The following is a 20,404-nucleotide window of genomic DNA, read 5'->3' on the forward strand; positions in this document are numbered from 1 at the left end:
CAGTTCGATTTAAAAAATGGTAAGGCCACGCTCCGAGTCGAGAAAGCTTTGTTGCCCCAAACCCCCAGTCGTCTGTACTCCCTGTCTGATGCCACAGTAGGGAAAGTGTCACCGATTTGCATACCTGAGCGGCTAATTTCAGTATACTTGGGGACCTGAATCTGCATTTGGACAACCCTTAGGATGCTGACATGGGCAACTTTCTGGACGATCTTGCGGCATGTCAGCTAGTTCAACTAGTGCAAGGCCCAACACACTCTGCAGGTCATTTACTGGTTTTTACTAATCTTGCTCACCTGACTGTTCACCCTTCTTCCCCTACGTGCTGATCGGATCATTTTCTGATAACAATGACACTCCCTGGAGTTGTGCCCTTGTGCAGGGCGTCCCAGAAGCGTACACTTAGGCGACCTTGGCATAAACTTAACTTTGCACAATTCCAAGTCCTTCTTTTCACATCTCTGCCAAGTTTTCCAGCCGACCCAGATTCTGCCGATAAATTGTTGTCAGATTGGATTCTTGGTGCCCTCGACCTCCTTATGCCAGCAAAGTGGTGTAAAAGCTGCAGCTGCATATCTAGTCCCTGGTACAACTCTACGCTCACTTCCATGCGCAAAGAGTGCAAGAGGTTGGAGAGAGTATGGAGAAGGGATTATGACCCCAACTTGAAGAGGCCCTATCAAACTGTGATCAAGCAATACCATAGGTCAATACAGTTTGTATGGGCCACTTATTATGAGGAGGAGATTAAGAGCAGTGTGAATCCTTCTAAAAGTATCTTTTCGATACTGAAGGAACTGAAAACCTCCACAGCCCTGACTGCTACGCCGATATCTTTGGACGAGCAATGCAACACTCTAGCCTCCTTTTTTATCGAGAAGGTAGAGAAGATCTATCAATCCTTCCTCCAGGTCGCGTCGGGCTCTGACCCAGTGTCTCGTACCCCTACTCTTTGCACTCTGACCACTCTCCCCGCTATCTCCCAAGAGAAGCTGTCTGTGCTTTGCAGCAAAGTCAAATCCGGTTCCCCCACCGATCCTCTTAAGCCAGCCTACTCGTTGAAAATCCTACCTGTGCTCATCCCTCCACTGAGTCATGTGATCAACCTATCCCTCTCGTCGGCTGCCGTTCCAAGCACCTGGAAACATGCGAGGGTCGTCCCCTTGTTAAAAAAACCCAATCTGGACACTGCCAAACCCGAGAATTTTCGTCCCATCTCCCTCCTGCCCTGGGTCTCTAATATCTCAGAGGCCCACGTCAATACCATCTTGACGGGTTATCTGGAGCATAATAATATACTGGACACAATACGGAGTCTGCTCTTCTTGCTGTCACCGAGCATCTGAGATGGGCCCTAGATGAGGGTCGTACCTCGGCACTGATTTTGATCGACCTCAGTGCCACGTTCGACATGGTCTCCCACCAGATTCTGCTGAGGCGATTGGAGGAGGTGGACATAGTGGGTTTCGCCCTGGAGTGGTTTGACTCTTTTCTTGCCAAGAGGTCCTTCCAGGTAGCCGCCCCTCCCTTTGTCTCCAGAGTTTATGCCACCAAGCATGGGGTACCGCAGGGCTCATCTCTGAGCCCTACCCTCTTCAACCTAGATGTCCAACCACTGGCGACAGTTGCTAAGAACAGAGGGCTAAGGGTAATATCTTATGCAAACGATACTCAGCTGGTAGTCACACTCACCAACGACATTACTTGGGACGCCTGTAAGTTCCGGAGCGATCTTAAAGCTGTTGTGGGGTGGATGACTGCCAACTGTCTCCAGCTCAACGCCAGCAAGTCTGAGATACTGCTGGTAGGGAGAGACTCAGGGCTGTGGAGTGAGCTTTGGTGGCCGGCCTCGTTGGGGCTGGCGCCTGCCTGTAAACAGGTAGTAAAAAACCTGGGGGTTTGGATCGACAATGCTCTTAGCTTCTGCACCTAAATCAAGAAACCGGCCGGGACCAGTTTTGGACTTTTGCGGGGGCACAAACCATTGTTGGGCTTTTTTGATCCCCCAATCAGGCAGGTTATTGTCCAGGCTTTGATTATGTCAAAACTGGACTATGCCAGTTCCCTGTATTTGGGGTCCAACCAGACTGAAATTGTCTATTTGGGGTTCAGAATGCGGCTGCCCGAGCTTTTCTTGGTCTGCCTAGGAGGTGCACCACTTCTAACGCCATCCGTCGCCTCTATTGGCTACCTGTGGCCAAGCGTATAGAATTCAAGGCCCTCTGCATTTCGTTTAAAGTCTTGAATTTTTCTTCTCCTGGTATCCTGGCCAATTTGCACACATTTTATACCCCCCCCCCCCGCCTACTTCGGTCTATGGGACAGAATCTTGTGGCTGTCCCAAGGGTGAGGAGGCTCCGTCCGTGCGTTGGCCTCGAAACTTTGGAACGCGCTCCCTTCTTTCATCCGCAGTATAAAGTCTTATCTGCCTTTTCTTAAAGCTGTCAAAACAATCCTCTTCCCTCCCCTGTAAGTTGCCTTTGGCCACTAGCTGTGCAGTTTTCTGCGTTCAGCGCCGGGACACCACTTTGCTGGGGCAGCTGTGCGCTCTATAAGCCACTACTGTTTAGAAGGTCCGTCAGTGCACTCCTGAGGAATGGTCCCATATGACCCGAAATGCATAGGGTATATGTGGAATTATGAAGTGATATGGATTACAAATGAATAGACTGATATTGATGAAGAATGAAATTGGAAAAGAAATGAAATAAACACTTATATGTTTGAAATGAAATTCTCTATGAATAATTCACTGAGTATAGAAAAAAATTGAGGAAGACCAGATGGTCGAAGAATATTTGTGCACACCTCCGCTAAAGGTGGAACCCTCCACCTTTCCTAGGAAGTGACTATAAGCCACTACAACATAACATGCCTGGATAACCAGGGTTTCCGGTGATGGGTGAGGGGAGTGGTTTGGCAGGTAGACAGGTGCTGAACAATTACGGGCAGGCCACAAGTCTGTCCACTGAAGGCGTAGAATATGTATTCTCCTAAGCTGCCAGCACAGGTGTCAGCAATGCCCCACTGGAGGTTAGAAAGTGTTCTGATATGGTCGAAGAGGGCAAGAGAACACACATTAGAATGTTGTTTTAACTTCTGCCAAAGGCAACTGTAAATTCAAGGCCTTCATTGCATTCAGCATAATTTTGTGGAGTGACACCACCTCCGGTGTTCATGGTCCACTGAGGAACTCAATAGCCGATTCTGGTGAAGTGTCTAGGCCACCAGCAAAGGACAGGCCCTGAAAGTCTTGTAGAGGGTCCTGTGCTTGCTCTTCATAATGTAGGTAGTTTACAGGGTCAGAGTCACTGCCAAAGATTTTGGGAAAGCGCTTTTATCTTCCATGAGCCTCTGTGCCTCCCTGTGGGAGTGAACAATGGCTTCCACGTCGGTCTGCGGTGCCCGTGACTATGTATCGGTATCTGGAGCTGGTGGTGGAGGCGGGACCAGCCATGAAGCCGGGTGTGGCACCGAGAATCAAAGTGCCGGGTCAAAGCATTGTAGTTTAGGCGTCAAATCCGAAGGTGGTTAGCCAATAGGCATCGGTTGGTACTGCAGAAATCTTGGAAGCCTTGGTGGAACAAGCGAGTCAGAAGGGTGTCCGTATGGTGTTGATGCCTTCATGGCATTGAGGAACACCGCCGGAACTGAGGCTGGAGTCGGGAATTTGGGATATTGTGAGGTCGAAGACTCATGCAAAGGAGCCGGCACTGAAGGCTCTGGTCACAGTGGAGGTCTGTCCGGAGTCCTTCCTAATGGAGGAGCAGGGCTGCCGGAGGATCCTCAGTTGATAGCTCGACCAATGAATCTCCTGTGAGAGTCGGAGAACATCTGGGAGACTTACCTTTTGAGTTCTTTTTACATTTTGTGTGGCGTCTCCTTTGCTTGGTGGGCGAGGAAGATGGAAAACAGGAATAGTATAGAGAACATTTCTGACACCAGTGAATGCTCTTGACCCTGGACATAAAGAGCTTGGCCTCCCGCTCCTTGTTGGCCTTAGGGTTCAAGCTGAGGCAGAACAAACAGGATCTGGTGTCATGGTCAGAGCCCAAACACCATAAACAGATAGACTGTGGGTCTGTGATGGACGTGTCCCTCAAAATCCCTACAGGGGTTTATAATCTGATTTTCTGATTTTATGGGGAGGAGACATTGGTATGGCTTTAAAATGTTTTGAATGAGGAAATTCCTCAGAGATTGCAACTTCAGATCCACATTGAAGGTGCATAAATATGGGAATTGATGTCGATGTGCCAGAGCACGCACTTTATGGCCTCAGTGGAGTCGCCTGTTGTCACTTCTGACGCAGAGTGCAGCTCTCTTTACCGGTGCTTTTCTGGATCCAGTCTGACACCTGGTCTACAGGTGAGCAATCTGCAGGTAAAAGTATCTGTCACGAGACTGAGAATGCACAGCCGATTGAGTTACCTTGCTCTCCTATAGATACCGTAACTGACATACTGTCAGTTAACACGCAGGCTGTGGAGGAGCCCTTTAGAAGTTTTAACAGCAACCACGATGGAGACTCCCGCGGGCATGCCCAGTGACGTCAGGCCTATCGGAGGAGACCTGCGTCTGGCAAAGCACGTCGGGCGGATTGAAGAAGCAGAAAGGAGAGGCAGAGAGGGAGAAAGAGCAACGGGAGATGCCCACGCCGGTCGGTGACAGAGTGCTTTGGAAATCCAAGGAAGATGAAGTCGAGAACCCCGTCCTAGAGGAAAGCGAAACGCCAGGAGGCCAATGAGACTAAGCATTGCCCCACCACGCTCCAGGAGGAGGGTAGCTTTACAAGGTACAATCCAGGCTACGGGGACCCTCAGGGCACTGGGTGGAGTAGGGAACGCTGTAACGGGAGGGCACCGTAATGTCGTAACAGCGTCACGCCTGGTGCTGGGAAACTGGTGAAAGCCCCTCACGTCCCATACCCTGTAAAGGAAGGGCTATAATCCCGCCACAGACCCCGGTTTTGTTTGTTGTGTTTCTTGTTTTCTCTCATTTCGTCGAGAGAAACCGCTCAAGACCAGTGAACTCGGGATACCTCGTGGAGAACCTTGGTGTCTACAGGACTGCTCCTCTAACCAGGATTCTTTGGTTATCTCAACTGGCTGTTGCATAAAACAATAAAAGGAGTTACAGTACAGAATAAACGTGTCTCTTTAGTGTCCTTTGCCTTCACAAGAACCCTGCTCAGGAAGATCCTGTGACAGTATCCATCAGAAAGTAGACCTTATATGGCGGATGTTAAGGAGTAACAGGCCAAAGGTTGCACAGGCCTGGTACAATAGAAAAAGTTGAGACAATGTGTCCACTCAAGCCTGATCACCTGGCCGAGATTTTTGTAAACTTTGAGGCAGATTCTGCTTAAACAAGTACTTGCAGAGAAGTCAAAGCAGTAAATTCGGTATCTCAGCAACAGCTTTTGACTCTATGTGAAGCACGTCTACTGTGGAGTCATGTGCTTACTGTTGTAGCTTTGATGGGCTTTCCATTATATAATCTATCACTGTACCAGGCCTTTTTCAATCTTTCTGTTGGGGAATAGCACTGGTCTTGCACATCCACATCAATTGCTGTAGAAGGCTATGAAAGTCCACCTTCCGCCTGAGGTTCAGTGTATTGTTTACAGTAATCATCCTGCTATAACAAGCCCTGCATGTATCGTAAGCATGATTTTTCAGCTTTGCAATGCCTGACACATCTGCCACTTAAAAGTTCTAGAAATCCCTGACAAATAAACTGCACACTCAAAGGGTGGGAGAGATGAGTAGAGGGGACACTTAAATTAGTTATTTTTTTATGTTGGTGAAGTCCAAGCTTTTTTAGACTCATACAATCCGATTTTGCTATACAATAGCATTGAGAAATGAAGGCTGTTGAAGCAATCTCTCTCTTGTCAAAGTACAATGAAGATGAAGAGGAGGGGAGAGGAGTTGGCCTAACGGCTAGGACGGTCGACCTCAAATCTGGGGAACCGTGTTCAAATCTTGGCAAGGACGCGCAACATCCTGTGATTCTGGGCAAATCACTTAATTTCCCAGTGCCTAACTGTTGGAAATGGGATCCCCGGCTGGCCAGGGCTTTCGCCAAAGTCAGTCAGAGACCACCATTCCCAAGTCAGGGCAAGGGAGTTACACGCCAAGATAACCCCTGCTCACCCTCTAGGTAACGTGGCGCGAGCAGCAAGGCTAAACTTGGAGGCGATGTAAGTTAAGTATTTGCGCACGCACCCCAGCAACAACAACCAAAGGCCCACCACAAAGGAAACTCCACACAAGGTTATGTAAAAATAGCCTTTGTATTATAATAAATATACATCAGATAAAACACACATCTTGTTACACTGTGCCAACAGGCACGGGCGGAATTTACACGGGATATTGTACAGGACAGGGCCACTTGGACCACTGTCAGGGGTATCAGCACTTTTAGAACTTTGTAGAAATAAAAATCACTGTAGCACACAATATAAAAATAGAGCACACAACCAGTAATCACTGGTAACAGGACCTCACTAGCACCACCTGTACTAGGGAGAAAACAACCACCTACATATCACAATACCTGTAGGGGTGTAAGAACATAACACATGATGCAATGCATAACATTCATTCAGAGGTGTAAGGAGGGAAAACACATGATGCATCACAATACATTCAGAGGTGTAGCAATAAAACACAGTTGCGCAAAACTCAGAAGTCACCACCTGTGACTGTCCCTGTGTCCCAATGTCAGGGCCTAAACGTAGCAGTTGCCCACAAAGTGATGGGCAACTGGTGCAGGGAAAGTTAGGGCAACGTTGGAGCCTCTCTGGCTCAAGAACCACCACTGTGGAACGGCGGAGCCTCTCTGGGCTCACAAAACGAGTGGCCCTCTCAGAGCCTCTCTGGGCTCTTAAAACGACTGTGGGGGGCAAGAGCCTCTCTGGGCTCAAAAACAAATGACTGCCCCTACGTTGGAGCCCCCCTCCTGGGGACTCGAAGCAAGGAAATGGCCCCAGAGCCCTCGTGGCTCTAGACAAATACTATGCCCCCTGAGCCTTTTTCAGGGCTCCGAACACAAAATGGGGGCGTAGTTGGAGTCCCCCTCCTGGGGACTCAGAGAACTAAGTAGTGCCCACACGAGCCTCTCCTAGGCTCGAAAACTAAGGAAATGCCACCTGGAACCTCGGGGTTCCCAATCACCAATGCCCCCGGGGGAAGGCAACTCTCCAGCAGGAGGGGAGAAGGGGGCCCAGGTCACGGGGGCGGCACCGAAAGCGTGCCCGACACACCCCCCAACCGCCTCACTCAGAGCCCCACTCACCGGTCTCTGGCAGGCGCTCCCCGGGTCTCCAGGCTCCTTCACTCAATCGGCAGCTGCGGGGCTCTCCCCACACCACGGGGGCCCCGCGGCTGGACTGCAGGCTTCTCCTCTCTCTCTCCTGGGCTGGCGGAAGGTCCGGGGCTCTCCCTACACTTGGGAGCCCCGGGCAGGACGATGTGGCTGCTTCCGGCTTCTCTCTTCAGGCAGGTCCCGGGCCGGCAGCCAATCCGAGCGCGGCCCGGGGAACTATATCAACTTCCTGGTGTCTCGCTCGTCCCGCCCCCGGCCTGCCTGACTTCCGGCCGGGCGGCGGCGGCGATCCTGACCAAGAAAAATACCGCAAGGTGCGGGGCAATGCCGGGTGGGCACCGGCTGAAGCACACAGAGCGCTCCCAAGCGCCAAATACGGGCACAGCGCTTCCAGGCGCTACAGGAAAGAAATTAAGCGCTCACAGCGCTAAAAGCAAAATAAAGCGCTTCAAGCGCTATGAGCAAGGAAACGGCGCTCCTAGGCTTTTTAAAGCAAATAAAGCGCTATCAAGCGCCGGGGGCCGAAATCAAGCGCTCCCAAGCGCTAGGAGGAAAATGCAAGCGCTTCCAGGCGCTGGGGGACCCAAAAGCCCAGGGACCAGCACCAAAGCTGCCTAGGCAGGCAGGGGGGAGCAAGGCTGGGCCAGGGGCCAGCTCACTGGCCCTCCAGGCAGGGAGGCAGTCCAAGTGGCGGTTCCTCCTGGCCCCAGCAGCAGCAGCCCCCTCAAGTAGGATCAGGAAAGAACAACCTCTGTGGGGACACAGCCCCATTTGTATACAGTACATTCCTTTGTCTGAAGGTGCAGGGTGGGGGCGGAACCAGTCGCAGCTGGTTCTTGAGTACTCTGTTTACCTCAACCACCCTCTCTATTCACTGGCAGGGCTTGGGTCATTAGACACACCACAGGGGGGCGGAGCCAGCATTGTGTGGGGAAAACCCAGCCCATCCAGGACACAGGTACACTCCTCCCACACATCACTCATGCTAATCTCCCACTCACCACCGGGCAGACCCATCCAGACTTCCTGGAGCCTGGCATGCCAGCCAGCTCCAGCCAATCACGCTCCAGCACCCTCACTGCACACATATCTCAATGTCCAGAAGTAGCACTTCCCTTCTAGACACATACATGCCGCAGACACCATCTCGCAGCATTCACTCTCACGAGTTTGCACATACTAAACTCGAGCCTGCACTCCTCACGCATCAGGAACTACCAGGGACACACACATTCCCATGCATTCCTATGGGAGGGCAGGCCAGCCATGCTACACGCACGCACTTTCACTCTGGGACCCAGGGGAAAGTGCGCAGAGACCCAAAAATCACTGACACAGGGTCACACATAAAGCAAAAAGTTTAGGGGTGAACCTGCCCTGCGGGCCAAGTCCAACACAACCCCCTTCCAGCCAAAACGCAGGGGAGAACAATCACCACCGTGATGGACTTCCCTGCTTGGGGCGATAGAACACGGACGCAGGCCCGCTACTGCCGGGACACCCTCCTGTTCTATGCCACGGTGAACCCCTAGGGTTCCTTCTAAAGCTACTGTAAGGACCAGCTGGGCTACCCCACTGGTACTCCTCAGCTGTCCGCGGCCAGGACCAGGCCCTAGGCCACCCAGGTGCCACTGGTTCCTGCCTACTCACGAAGTGGGGGGTAGTAACCCCAGGCCCATAGTAGTCACTCTCCACTCTTCCTGTCTGCCAGACAGGGCCAGACTGCCACTGGTTCCCCAGCCTAGGGTCTACAACCTCAGGCGGACCAGGAGTCTCAGGGAAGGCTCTCCTCCCCTTACCTCTTCTTTTAGGGTTCCTCCTCCCCGTGCGAGGGGGACACCTAGAACGCCATTCCAACCCAGGGTTTAACCCCTCAGGTTGCACCGGGGTCAGAGGTGGGCTCTCCCACCCTCTGCACCCCCTTCCAGAGGTCTGCCCTCTCCCACCTGGAGAAGTTCCTCTGGAAGAAGAACCGGTCAGGACGCTACTTACAGACGTCCTACCCTTCAGGTCAGGCAGATCCTGAACCTGGCCTTCCAACCTCCGGTCTAAAACCTTTGGTGGAACCATTGCCTGGCACTCCAGGACTTCTGGGGACTCACACACAATCCCCCTGAGGCTAACAAATGACACATCTGTTGTGTGACTGTCTGTCTGGCGCAGATCTCCCGCCCTCTGTCCACCTGACAGTGCGTGACGATCCCCCAGACCAGAAGTGGCGCCACCCGGGTCCCCCCAAGAAGATCTAGCCCAACTGGCTAGTCTCTGGTCCACTGGTGCATCCACTGGGAAACTCATCCCCCAATCACTCCTCACTTCGGACTTCTGTGCCCTCCCAACTGGAGCGACACTGCCGGACTCTAGAACCACAGGAGCTCTGTTTACAGACGCTCCAGGTCCTCCACTCACTAGGAGATCCTCCTCAAATGGACTAACAGGACAGCCTAGATCCCCAACCTGGTGTTCCATAAAGAAACCATCCAAGTCCTGAGGCAGGGCATCGGGCACCTGGGGACCCTCGGTCACCCACTTACTCCTGCTCCACTGAGCCAGGCAGTAAGCCCCTACACCCTCCTCGCTATCCTGGGACCTAGCTGGGCTACACTGAGCCTCTTCCACCACGCTGGGCTGGAAGATCCCTGACCCACTACTTTCGGAGTCACTCACCAATGACTCTAGAGAACCTCTAGCACTTTCCCAGCGCTCTGCTTCCTCAGCAAGCGTGTCTGGATCAGTCAACCCATAGTCCAACAGGTGTTGTCGCAACCCTGGCAAACAACTACTGAGCACCTGCTCTCTGAGAACCAGATCAAACAGTTTGACAAAATCACATTCTGTGTGAACCGATGACCAATCAGACAGTGCATCTTGACATTCATCCACAAACTCTCCCCACGACTGGTGAGACAGTTTCCTACTGCCCCTGAATCTCAACCTATACTCCTCCTCTGGGGAAACAGGTACCATGCTCGGGGAACTGGGAGTGGGACTGTCTATACTAACATTTAAATAGCTGCCACCACTGGACTCAACCCTCCCTGGGGGATCCAGAAAATTATGACTGCGGTCAGGGGATAACCTACACTCTAGGGCTATCTTCTCCCTGGCCAAGGCTCTCTCAGCCTCTGCAATCCGCTCACTCACACCCAGCTGCGCCATCTCTCTGGCATGCTCTAACCTGAGCTTCTCCATGGCCAGCTGGTGCTCCCTCTCTTCTCTCCTATCCACCCACTCCTCTGGGGACAGGGAAAGGGATGGGGTGCTACATCTGACACTAGACCCAGCAAGGGACTCCCTATCTAGGGGGTACTCGCTCTCTGCTGGCGCCCATCCACTGTCAAACTCACTCTCCACATCAGACTCTTCAGGGCTCCCCTCAGACCCACCACCCTCATGGTGTGCGGCCCGGGCCCTCTCCCTCTCACTGTGCTCACGCTCCCAGTCATTCTTCTGCCACAGGATCATGTTATCCCTAAGCTTGGACTGGGTGTCTGACTCACTCACTGGGATGTCTCTCTCCTTACAAAACCGTACCAACTCATGCACACTGTACTTAAACAGGCCACAGAGGTTAAAAGGAGATTCCATCTTGACAGGATGCTCACAGACACGTGCAACACAAGGGACCTAGCAATCTGAAGTAAGAGTACACAATTCCAAAACTTCAACACTCTCCTTATCAAAGAGAACTCACTCATGCGTCCAGAAAAACACACCATTCATCCACACACACCCTCCCCTCGGATCGGTAAGGCAGTTTCTACCACCCCTGACTTCTCAACCTGACCAAAAGCGACACAGGTACCAAACTCTGGAAGCAGGGCGGGGGACAAATGTACTGAACACAATTATCAAATGACACTCTTCAGGAGAAGAAACAATGGAATTTCACCAAAAACAATAATCCCCAAAATGTGGTTATCTAAAAATGTAGAGCTTTGAAGTGCGGCCAGCCGCTACTGTGGTACAACGCAAACACAAATCCTTATCCTCACCGCTTGCCGCCAATGTTGGAAATGGGACCCCAGGCTGGCCAGGGCTTTCGCCAAAGTCAGTCAGAGACCACCACTCCCAAGTCAGGGCAAGGGAGTTACACGCCAAGATAACCCCTGCTCCCCTCTAGGTAACGTGGCGCGAGCAGCAAGGCTAAACTTGGAGGCGATGTAAGTTAAGTATTTGCGCACGCACCCCAGCAACAACAACCAAAGGCCCACCACAAAGGAAACTCCACACAAGGTTATGTAAAAATAGCCTTTGTATTATAATAAATATACATCAGATAAAACACACATCTTGTTACACTGTGCCAACAGGCACGGGCGGAATTTACACGGGATATTGTACAGGACAGGGCCACTTGGACCACTGTCAGGGGTATCAGCACTTTTAGAACTTTGTAGAAATAAAAATCACTGTAGCACACAATATAAAAAGAGAGCACACAACCAGTAATCACTGGTAACAGGACCTCACTAGCACCACCTGTACTAGGGAGAAAACAACCACCTACATATCACAATACCTGTAGGGGTGTAAGAACATAACACATGATGCAATGCATAACATTCATTCAGAGGTGTAAGGAGGGAAAACACATGATGCATCACAATACATTCAGAGGTGTAGCAATAAAACACAGTTGCGCAAAACTCAGAAGTCACCACCTGTGACTGTCCCTGTGTCCCAATGTCAGGGCCTAAACGTAGCAGTTGCCCACAAAGTGCTGGGCAACTGGTGCAGGGAAAGTTAGGGCAACGTTGGAGCCTCTCTGGCTCAAGAACCACCACTGTGGAACGGCGGAGCCTCTCTGGGCTCACAAAACGAGTGGCCCTCTCAGAGCCTCTCTGGGCTCTTAAAACGACTGTGGGGGGCAAGAGCCTCTCTGGGCTCAAAAACAAATGACTGCCCCTACGTTGGAGCCCCCCTCCTGGGGACTCGAAGCAAGGAAATGGCCCCAGAGCCCTCGTGGCTCTAGACAAATACTATGCCCCCTGAGCCTTTTTCAGGGCTCCGAACACAAAATGGGGGCGTAGTTGGAGTCCCCCTCCTGGGGACTCAGAGAACTAAGTAGTGCCCACACGAGCCTCTCCTAGGCTCGAAAACTAAGGAAATGCCACCTGGAACCTTGGGGTTCCCAATCACCAATGCCCCCGGGGGAAGGCAACTCTCCAGCAGGAGGGGAGAAGGGGGCCCAGGTCACGGGGGCGGCACCGAAAGCGTGCCCGACACACCCCCCAACCGCCTCACTCAGAGCCCCACTCACCGGTCTCTGGCAGGCGCTCCCGGGTCTCCAGGCTCCTTCACTCAATCGGCAGCTGCGGGGCTCTCCCCACACCACGGGGGCCCCGCGGCTGGACAGCAGGCTTCTCCTCTCTCTCTCCTGGGCTGGCGGAAGGTCCGTGGCTCTCCCTACACTTGGGAGCCCCGGGCAGGACGATGTGGCTGCTTCCGGCTTCTCTCTTCAGGCAGGTCCCGGGCCGGCAGCCAATCCGAGCGCGGCCCGGGGAACTATATCAACTTCCTGGTGTCTCGCTCGTCCCGCCCCCGGCCTGCCTGACTTCCGGCCGGGCGGCGGCGGCGATCCTGACCAAGAAAAATACCGCAAGGTGCGGGGCAATGCCGGGTGGGCACCGGCTGAAGCACACAGAGCGCTCCCAAGCGCCAAATACGGGCACAGCGCTTCCAGGCGCTACAGGAAAGAAATTAAGCGCTCACAGCGCTAAAAGCAAAATAAAGCGCTCCAAGCGCTATGAGCAAGGAAACGGCGCTCCTAGGCTTTTTAAAGCAAATAAAGCGCTATCAAGCGCCGGGGGCCGAAATCAAGCGCTCCCAAGCGCTAGGAGGAAAATGCAAGCGCTTCCAGGCGCTGGGGGACCCAAAAGCCCAGGGACCAGCACCAAAGCTGCCTAGGCAGGCAGGGGGGAGCAAGGCTGGGCCAGGGGCCAGCTCACTGGCCCTCCAGGCAGGGAGGCAGTCCAAGTGGCGGTTCCTCCTGGCCCCAGCAGCAGCAGCCCCCTCAAGTAGGATCAGGAAAGAACAACCTCTGTGGGGACACAGCCCCATTTTTATACAGTACATTCCTTTGTCTGAAGGTGCAGGGTGGGGGCGGAACCAGTCGCAGCTGGTTCTTGAGTACTCTGTTTACCTCAACCACCCTCTCTATTCACTGGCAGGGCTTGGGTCATTAGACACACCACAGGGGGGCGGAGCCAGCATTGTGTGGGGAAAACCCAGCCCATCCAGGACACAGGTACACTCCTCGCACACATCACTCATGCTAATCTCCCACTCACCACCGGGCAGACCCATCCAGACTTCCTGGAGCCTGGCATGCCAGCCAGCTCCAGCCAATCACGCTCCAGCACCCTCACTGCACACATATCTCAATGTCCAGAAGTAGCACTTCCCTTCTAGACACATACATGCCGCAGACACCATCTCGCAGCATTCACTCTCACGAGTTTACACATACTAAACTCGAGCCTGCACTCCTCACGCATCAGGAACTACCAGGGACACACACATTCCCCATGCATTCCTATGGGAGGGCAGGCCAGCCATGCTACACGCACGCACTTTCACTCTGGGACCCAGGGGAAAGTGCGCAGAGACCCAAAAATCACTGACCCAGGGTCACACATAAAGCAAAAAGTTTAGGGGTGAACCTGCCCTGCGGGCCAAGTCCAACACTAACAAAAATGAATGTGTCCTTATGTAATGCAACTGGTGCGTTGTAATGCGCTCTGATACCCGGTACCCTTGGGTCAAGTTCGCGCTATATAAAACTCTATAAAAAATAAATAAATGATAAAGCGTAATATACAATGATGTTTGTCTAAATGCACTTTGGGCTGCAGGATAATGCAGGGATGAGCCTGATGACAGGTGTAAGGAAAAGCAACTTGCAATTTCACATTCTAACCCTGGCTGGTAGGATTTGCACAGCACATGAACATACAGAATGGTTCAAACAATGAATTCCCCAACAAAATGTAATTAAAAGGTGTGGTAACATAGAAGTGGTGTAACAGGCTGCAACTTCAAACATAAAAATGAATAAGATTCTGTAGTTAAGCTACTAACTCAAAATGAGTTCTCCCTCCTTAATGGAAGAAATGCTTGGACAAGGCAGCAGTGTGCATGGTGGGAGAAAGCAAACAACCTGCCATCACTTGCCAGAAAGTGTGGTATTTACTAAATACAAATACTGTGTCATCAAGGGCAAGATGGAGGTGGCACAAAGTACCCTCACTGAGCATTTTGGGAGACAAAGGGAGTGAAGATTTTTTTGTTTTGGCTTTCCATCCCACCTCACTATTGGACAAGACTGAAATCTGACAGAAGCAAAGCCAACCCTCATTGGCCCTTAGGGTCGCCCCGCCATCCTCAGCAGATTTTCCGCTCGCCAGATATTGGCGGTGTGCAGAAAGCCTGACTTCCACAAATTTGACAAGCTACATGAGCACGCCAGTGGGCCATCCAATCCCTACAATGGTGGCGTGCCTGTCAGGAACCGCGGTAGGGATTAGGAAGGTCCCTCCCCGCCAGCCTTAACATGGTGGTTCACCCGCCATGGAAAGGCTGGCGGGGATGGACTTTGGGGGCCCACAGCGGGCTCCCCTTCACACTGGGCACTTTTCTTTTGGTGGGCCCAGGAGATCCCTGCACCTAGTGACAGGCTCCGAATGGCGCCTGTCACATGGTACAGGGATGTGTTACACGTGCCTTTTTTCCATTGTGGCAGGTGCTGCAGCCAGCAACACCCACCGCAATGGAAAACCTGCACAATGCGACCGCCAGGGTGGGGTCACATTGTAATTTGACCTGTGGGACCCCCTACAATATGTCGGGCGGTACCCTACTCCGTTAGGGTGCGTCAGCCCGCTATCCTAATCAGGCCCATAGTGAGGAAATTGGTGAGAGTCACTACTCCCTATGTGCGTTTTTATGCATGCTCCTTTTACTTTTCGTTGTTCGCAAAGGCTTATCCATTCTTTATCCAGGGACATGTCCATTTATTAACATATACCATGGTGGTGGATATGCATTAAACACTCACCTCTTTGACATACATCTCTGAACCAGATAGACAAAAACTTGCCAAAGAAGGGAAATAAATGGCAGCAAGGCTGTCTTGCTAATAAAAGTTTGAGGACTTTTGTTCAGCAGTTTTGTTCTTCTGTGTGGTCGAAGTTTGTTATGGGAAAACCTATGTCAAACATCATTCTAGTCCCCACCCTACTGGCCACCCCTTCAGAACATTTGCCCCAACTTTGGTACGCTCAAGGTTTACATTTTGAATGCTGTTTGTGCCCAAGTTAGCACAAATTCACAAGGGGAAGGGAAATTATTTAAGTGAACAAAAATTTAATTTTCTATAAGTGAGGGTCAATCTAAACTACAGTGGCATAACAATACCTCTGTAATGTTTAAGAAACTAAGGCCAGATGTAGGTGGCCCATTACCGGTCAGTAAACCCGAAATGCCGTAAATTTCAGGTTTACCGACCGGTATTGAGCCATTTGGCATGTAGGGGAGGACTCAGTAAATAACAAATCGGTATTTACCGATTCAGTATTTACCAAATCGGTAAATGACATGTAGGAAGCACTTTAAAGAGTGCTTCTGTGCTTTAAGGATTTGTTATTTACCACCAACTATTAGTTGGTGGTAAATAACGAATACCTTTGAAAATGCAAATTTGTGCATTTTCAACTGTGCCATGTGACAGACATACATGCCCTTAGGGCATGTATGTGGGCCACATGTGCACACAAGCACTATTCAGGGGTGCAACAGGGTGTCAAAGTGCCACCCTGCCACCCTTGACCCTTTCCCTATTTTACCGAATCGGTATTTACCGATTCGGTAATTGACATTCATTCCTATGGGCCTCCAGGCCCATAGGAATGAATGGCAATTACAGAATTGGTAAATACTGGTTCAGTAAATAACGAATCTTAACAATTCGGTAATTTTTACCGAATAATTACCTACATAGGATTTACCCATTCTAAAATACCGAATCGGTAAAATTCGGTATTTTAGAATCGGTAAATCCTATTTACCTACATCTAGCCCATACTCATTAAAATGAATATTATTTTGTAAAAAAGATATCTTAATAGAAATGGCAATTGAGAAGAAATCCTTTGGGCACTTCATAAGAGGATTTTAAACATACCCATTTGTATTTCTTTCATTGCCATTTTCACAAAACTGCAGAAAAAATGTGTGAGTTTGTTTTCCTTAATGAAAAAACGGAATCCGAGATTGAAGCACAAGCAGGACATTTGTCACTTGACTGCGTTCGTTTTTTGTATTATGTAGTAACCAGTACATTTATTCACTTGACGGTGTTAACTTGTTTTTTAATAGAGAAGTGGCAAACTTTACCTAACTGTTTTATGGTGCTGATGACATTTTAGTTGGATGTCATAAATAGGTTTACCAACATGAAATACATTTCTTAATATGGATATTGAAGGTAAGCTGTATTTTTAGAGTCCAAACAGTAGCATAATTCAAAATATCTACTTTCGAGAAAGCCATAACTAAGGTAAGGGAGCTAGTGATCTAATTGCATTAAAGCTGTCCTTCCTACTACTTCTTTGTTACAGTCTGAACCTCTCTAGTTTACAGTGTGTATTATAGAAATGGTTTTGAATTCTGTTGTATGGCATATCTAAAGAGAAACACTTTATCTTACCATTTCTTTCCTGTATTATTTGGATCGCTTGTAACTGAAGTTCAATATTCTTCTGAACCATCACAGATTTGAATAATTTGAAATCTTCCACTGCCAACACTGGTTGTAGGATATTCTGCAAAGGATAGCATGATGTTAAATGTGATGGATGTGTAAACAAATATAGAAAACAGAAATATGAAAGTATGGGATTTTAACTACTTGTCTGGGTCGATGGTATGGGTCAAGCAAAAAACAGGATGGTACACTGTAATAATTCATAAACGTTTTCGGGCACATATACAAGGGTGTTGTTGTAGGGATTACATTTAGACTCGCTTTTAGTTTTACCTTCTAACTTAGCATATTTTTAAGATTGTGGCTTGAACTTGATTTTCACTAACACAAGAAAATGCCAAATACGCATTTATTTTTGGTAGAAATTGTTGTTCTGTAGCTTGCACTGTTAGTTCCAGGAAAACACATATTAGATAGCGATGTCCTCATTTTATTTTATGTTCGTAGGAGATTACTGTTTTTACCCAGATTAAGTAAAAGATGTTTCCCTGCATCTCTGGCAGAATGAGATAAGGCCGGCGTTTTATTATTTAAACAGCATCTGTTTTGAATTCAGTGAGAGGCACTTCACACCGGAGTTATCATGGAAGCTACTGGGAGCTGTGACTGAGATGCAGCTCCTCAGGCTGTGAAATTCATCCTAAGAAGGAAGAGAGCTGTGCAGGTAGATGTGTGTAAGCTTGCACACTGAGACAGAGTGCATTAGTTAATGCACTAATGCTGGCTTCCTGAGACAATACATCAAGGTATGGGGTTAGACCATTCCAACAGGGTCAGGAGGAAGGGTACTTCCACAACACTCTTGCTAGTGTAGGGATATTAGTGATAGATAGGAGTAACATTGCGAACAATTAATATGGTTGAATTGTTTGTGTTTTTCAACATTCTAGCAATGCTTTTAACAATGATGTGTCTCATCTGTCTAATAATCGCAGTTCGTATTTTATTTACAAGGATTGGATCTTTTGAATTAATACTTGAAAATGTATTACCGTCTTCTTATTGTGAAACTTGGGCATGCAAAAGTCACAAACGAAAGGGTCAGAACTGCTTCCAAGAATTCCTTGGGAATAAGAGTGGTCATGTTTGAGGTTACAAACACCATCTGTAATCTGGAGGTTTAGGAGTTTAGATGTGGTGCTGTGAGCTAGCCAAACCAACAAGAGACTCTGTCCCTATAATATGATGTTTTGTTGATCGAATACACAGTCCTAATAAATTTGTAGGAACTTTATAACAGTGGGGAATTCCTATGAACCAATGTTCGCAACATATTGTTTGGGGTCAATTGTAATTGGGTATTTATAGAGCGCGCGGCTACTCCATAGAGTGTCCCGGCGCTAATAACCACTGAAAACAGGCAGAAAAAAGGACACACAACTCCCAGATTTATGTTACATATCAAAATAGCCAGGTCTTTAGCTTCCTCCTGAACTCGCCTAGGTCAGTTGTCTGTCTAAGGGCAATGGGGAGATCATTCCATAGGCGGGGCGCTAACACTTGAAAAGAGCGGCCACCCCTACGAGAACGGGCAAACCTAGAAATGTACATCAAGTACTGCATCGAAGACCTCAAAGTCCGTTTTGGGGCATAATGCCCTATCCTTTTCCTGAGGTAAAGGGCCCCAGAGTTGTGAAAGGCCTTGAAGGCCAAGATGAGGGCCTTAAACTGGTCCCTCTTACGCACCGAAAGCCAATGGAGCGATTTTAGGTGGGGAGTCATATGATCCCTGGGTGCGGTCATAAGAATAGCTCAGGCCGCCGAATTTTGGATCACCTGGAGGCGGCTTAGAAGGTATTCTGGCAGGCCCAAATAAAGAACATAGGCTTAGTCCAGCCTAGATGAAATAAGGGCCTGAACAACCGTCTTTCTGAGGAAGATCGGCAGCAGGGGGAAAACATTTCTCAACATTTTTAAGAGCCCAAGGCAGGTGCCGGCCACAGTCTGAATTTGGGTCTTCATGGACATGTCCGAATCCTTCATTACTCCAAGATTTTTTACAGAAGTGGCTGAACACTTGGGGGAAGGCATGTCCTGTGGCCACCAGAGTCACCACTCTATACTCCTGTCGGATCCAAAAAAAAGAATCTCCGACTTTTCGGGATTACACTTTAGTTGACTCTCCTGAAGCCAGGAGAAGACCTCCGTTAAAGAGATGTTTATCTCACTACCTTGAAACACGCTGCCCTTCTCACTAGTAAACAGAAGTTGCGTGTCGTCGGCGTGAGACACAATTGTAGCGCCATATTGCTCTGCTAAAAGTGCAAGTGGGGTCATATACATATTAAACAAGGCTGGGCTAAGCACCGAGCCTTGGGGAACACCCACTTCCATAGGGGTGATACGGGCTGAAAACGGAGGGGACCATACAGTTTGCTGGCGGCCACTTAAGAAGGAAGTGTACCATTTGAAAACCGTGCCACCAATCCCACACTCCTGGAGTCTTTCCAGGAGTTGGTCATGGGGCACGGTATCAAAGGCCGCCGACAGATCCAGTAGTACAAGTACTGCGTTCCCCCCACTATCCAAGGTGGTCAAGGACAACAGGTTCTCAACCAATAGGCCCAAATCCCTGAACAATAAACCCTCTTGGCTGCTACTTTACAGTACCACAGGATGCATTCAAATACAGAACCTATTAAATATTATAAAAATGAGTAATGAAAGTAAAAGCTTTCACTATTAGGGTGAGTTCTTTAAGGAAATGCAGCAAGCTCAGCTGACAGTGGTTCGAGTAAAAATTTTAGACCTGGCATCCGTGGCGTGGTTTCCCCCATGTTTTTGCCTCCTGTATTTTTGACTGTGTGCTGGACTTCATTTTTTTCTGGTTTATGTACTCTGGGCACTTTACCACTGCTGATCAGTGCTAAAGTGCAAGTGGTCCCTGCGTAAATTTTGATTGGTTATCCAAGATTGGCATATTTGAGTACTGGTAAGTTCCTAGTAAAGTGCACTATTCGTGCCCTCGGTCTGTAAATCAAATGCTACTAGTGGGCCTGCAGCACGGATTGTGACACCCACATGAGCAACCCTTTAGACTTGTCTCAGGCCAGACATTACAGTGTCTGAGTGCAGTTTTAAACTGCCATGTCGACCAGGCAAGTGCACCCACTTGCTAGGCCCAAACCTTCCCTTTTTAGGTCGAGCCTAGACAGCGCGCAGGGCTGCCCTAGGAGATGACCTTTAGAAATCGGTCAGCTCTTTTCAAGCACTCGTGCTTGTGCAGACATCCACCTTGCGGGAGCGAGGAGCGGCGCGTAGGGGCCATCTGTCTCTAATTAGCATGGCCGCGCTTATTTACAT

The 20,404-nt window shown here is 49.7% G+C and overlaps 1 protein-coding gene across 3 annotated transcripts in view; it reads right to left on the reverse strand.

The window, feature by feature from the left end:
- CFAP36 (cilia and flagella associated protein 36) overlaps positions 1-20,404 on the reverse strand; it is a 343,167-nt gene that overhangs the window by 210,914 nt on the left and 111,849 nt on the right. For all 3 annotated transcript variants that reach the window (XM_078649320.1, XM_078649319.1, XM_078649318.1), the window contains exon 4: positions 17,045-17,159. In XM_078649320.1, the coding sequence (XP_078505446.1) occupies positions 17,045-17,159 (115 nt within the window). The remainder of the gene's footprint in view (positions 1-17,044; positions 17,160-20,404) is intronic.

Source organism: Lissotriton helveticus, chromosome 6, assembly GCF_964261635.1.
Source record: "Lissotriton helveticus chromosome 6, aLisHel1.1, whole genome shotgun sequence".
Taxonomy (NCBI): Eukaryota; Metazoa; Chordata; class Amphibia; order Caudata; family Salamandridae; genus Lissotriton; species Lissotriton helveticus.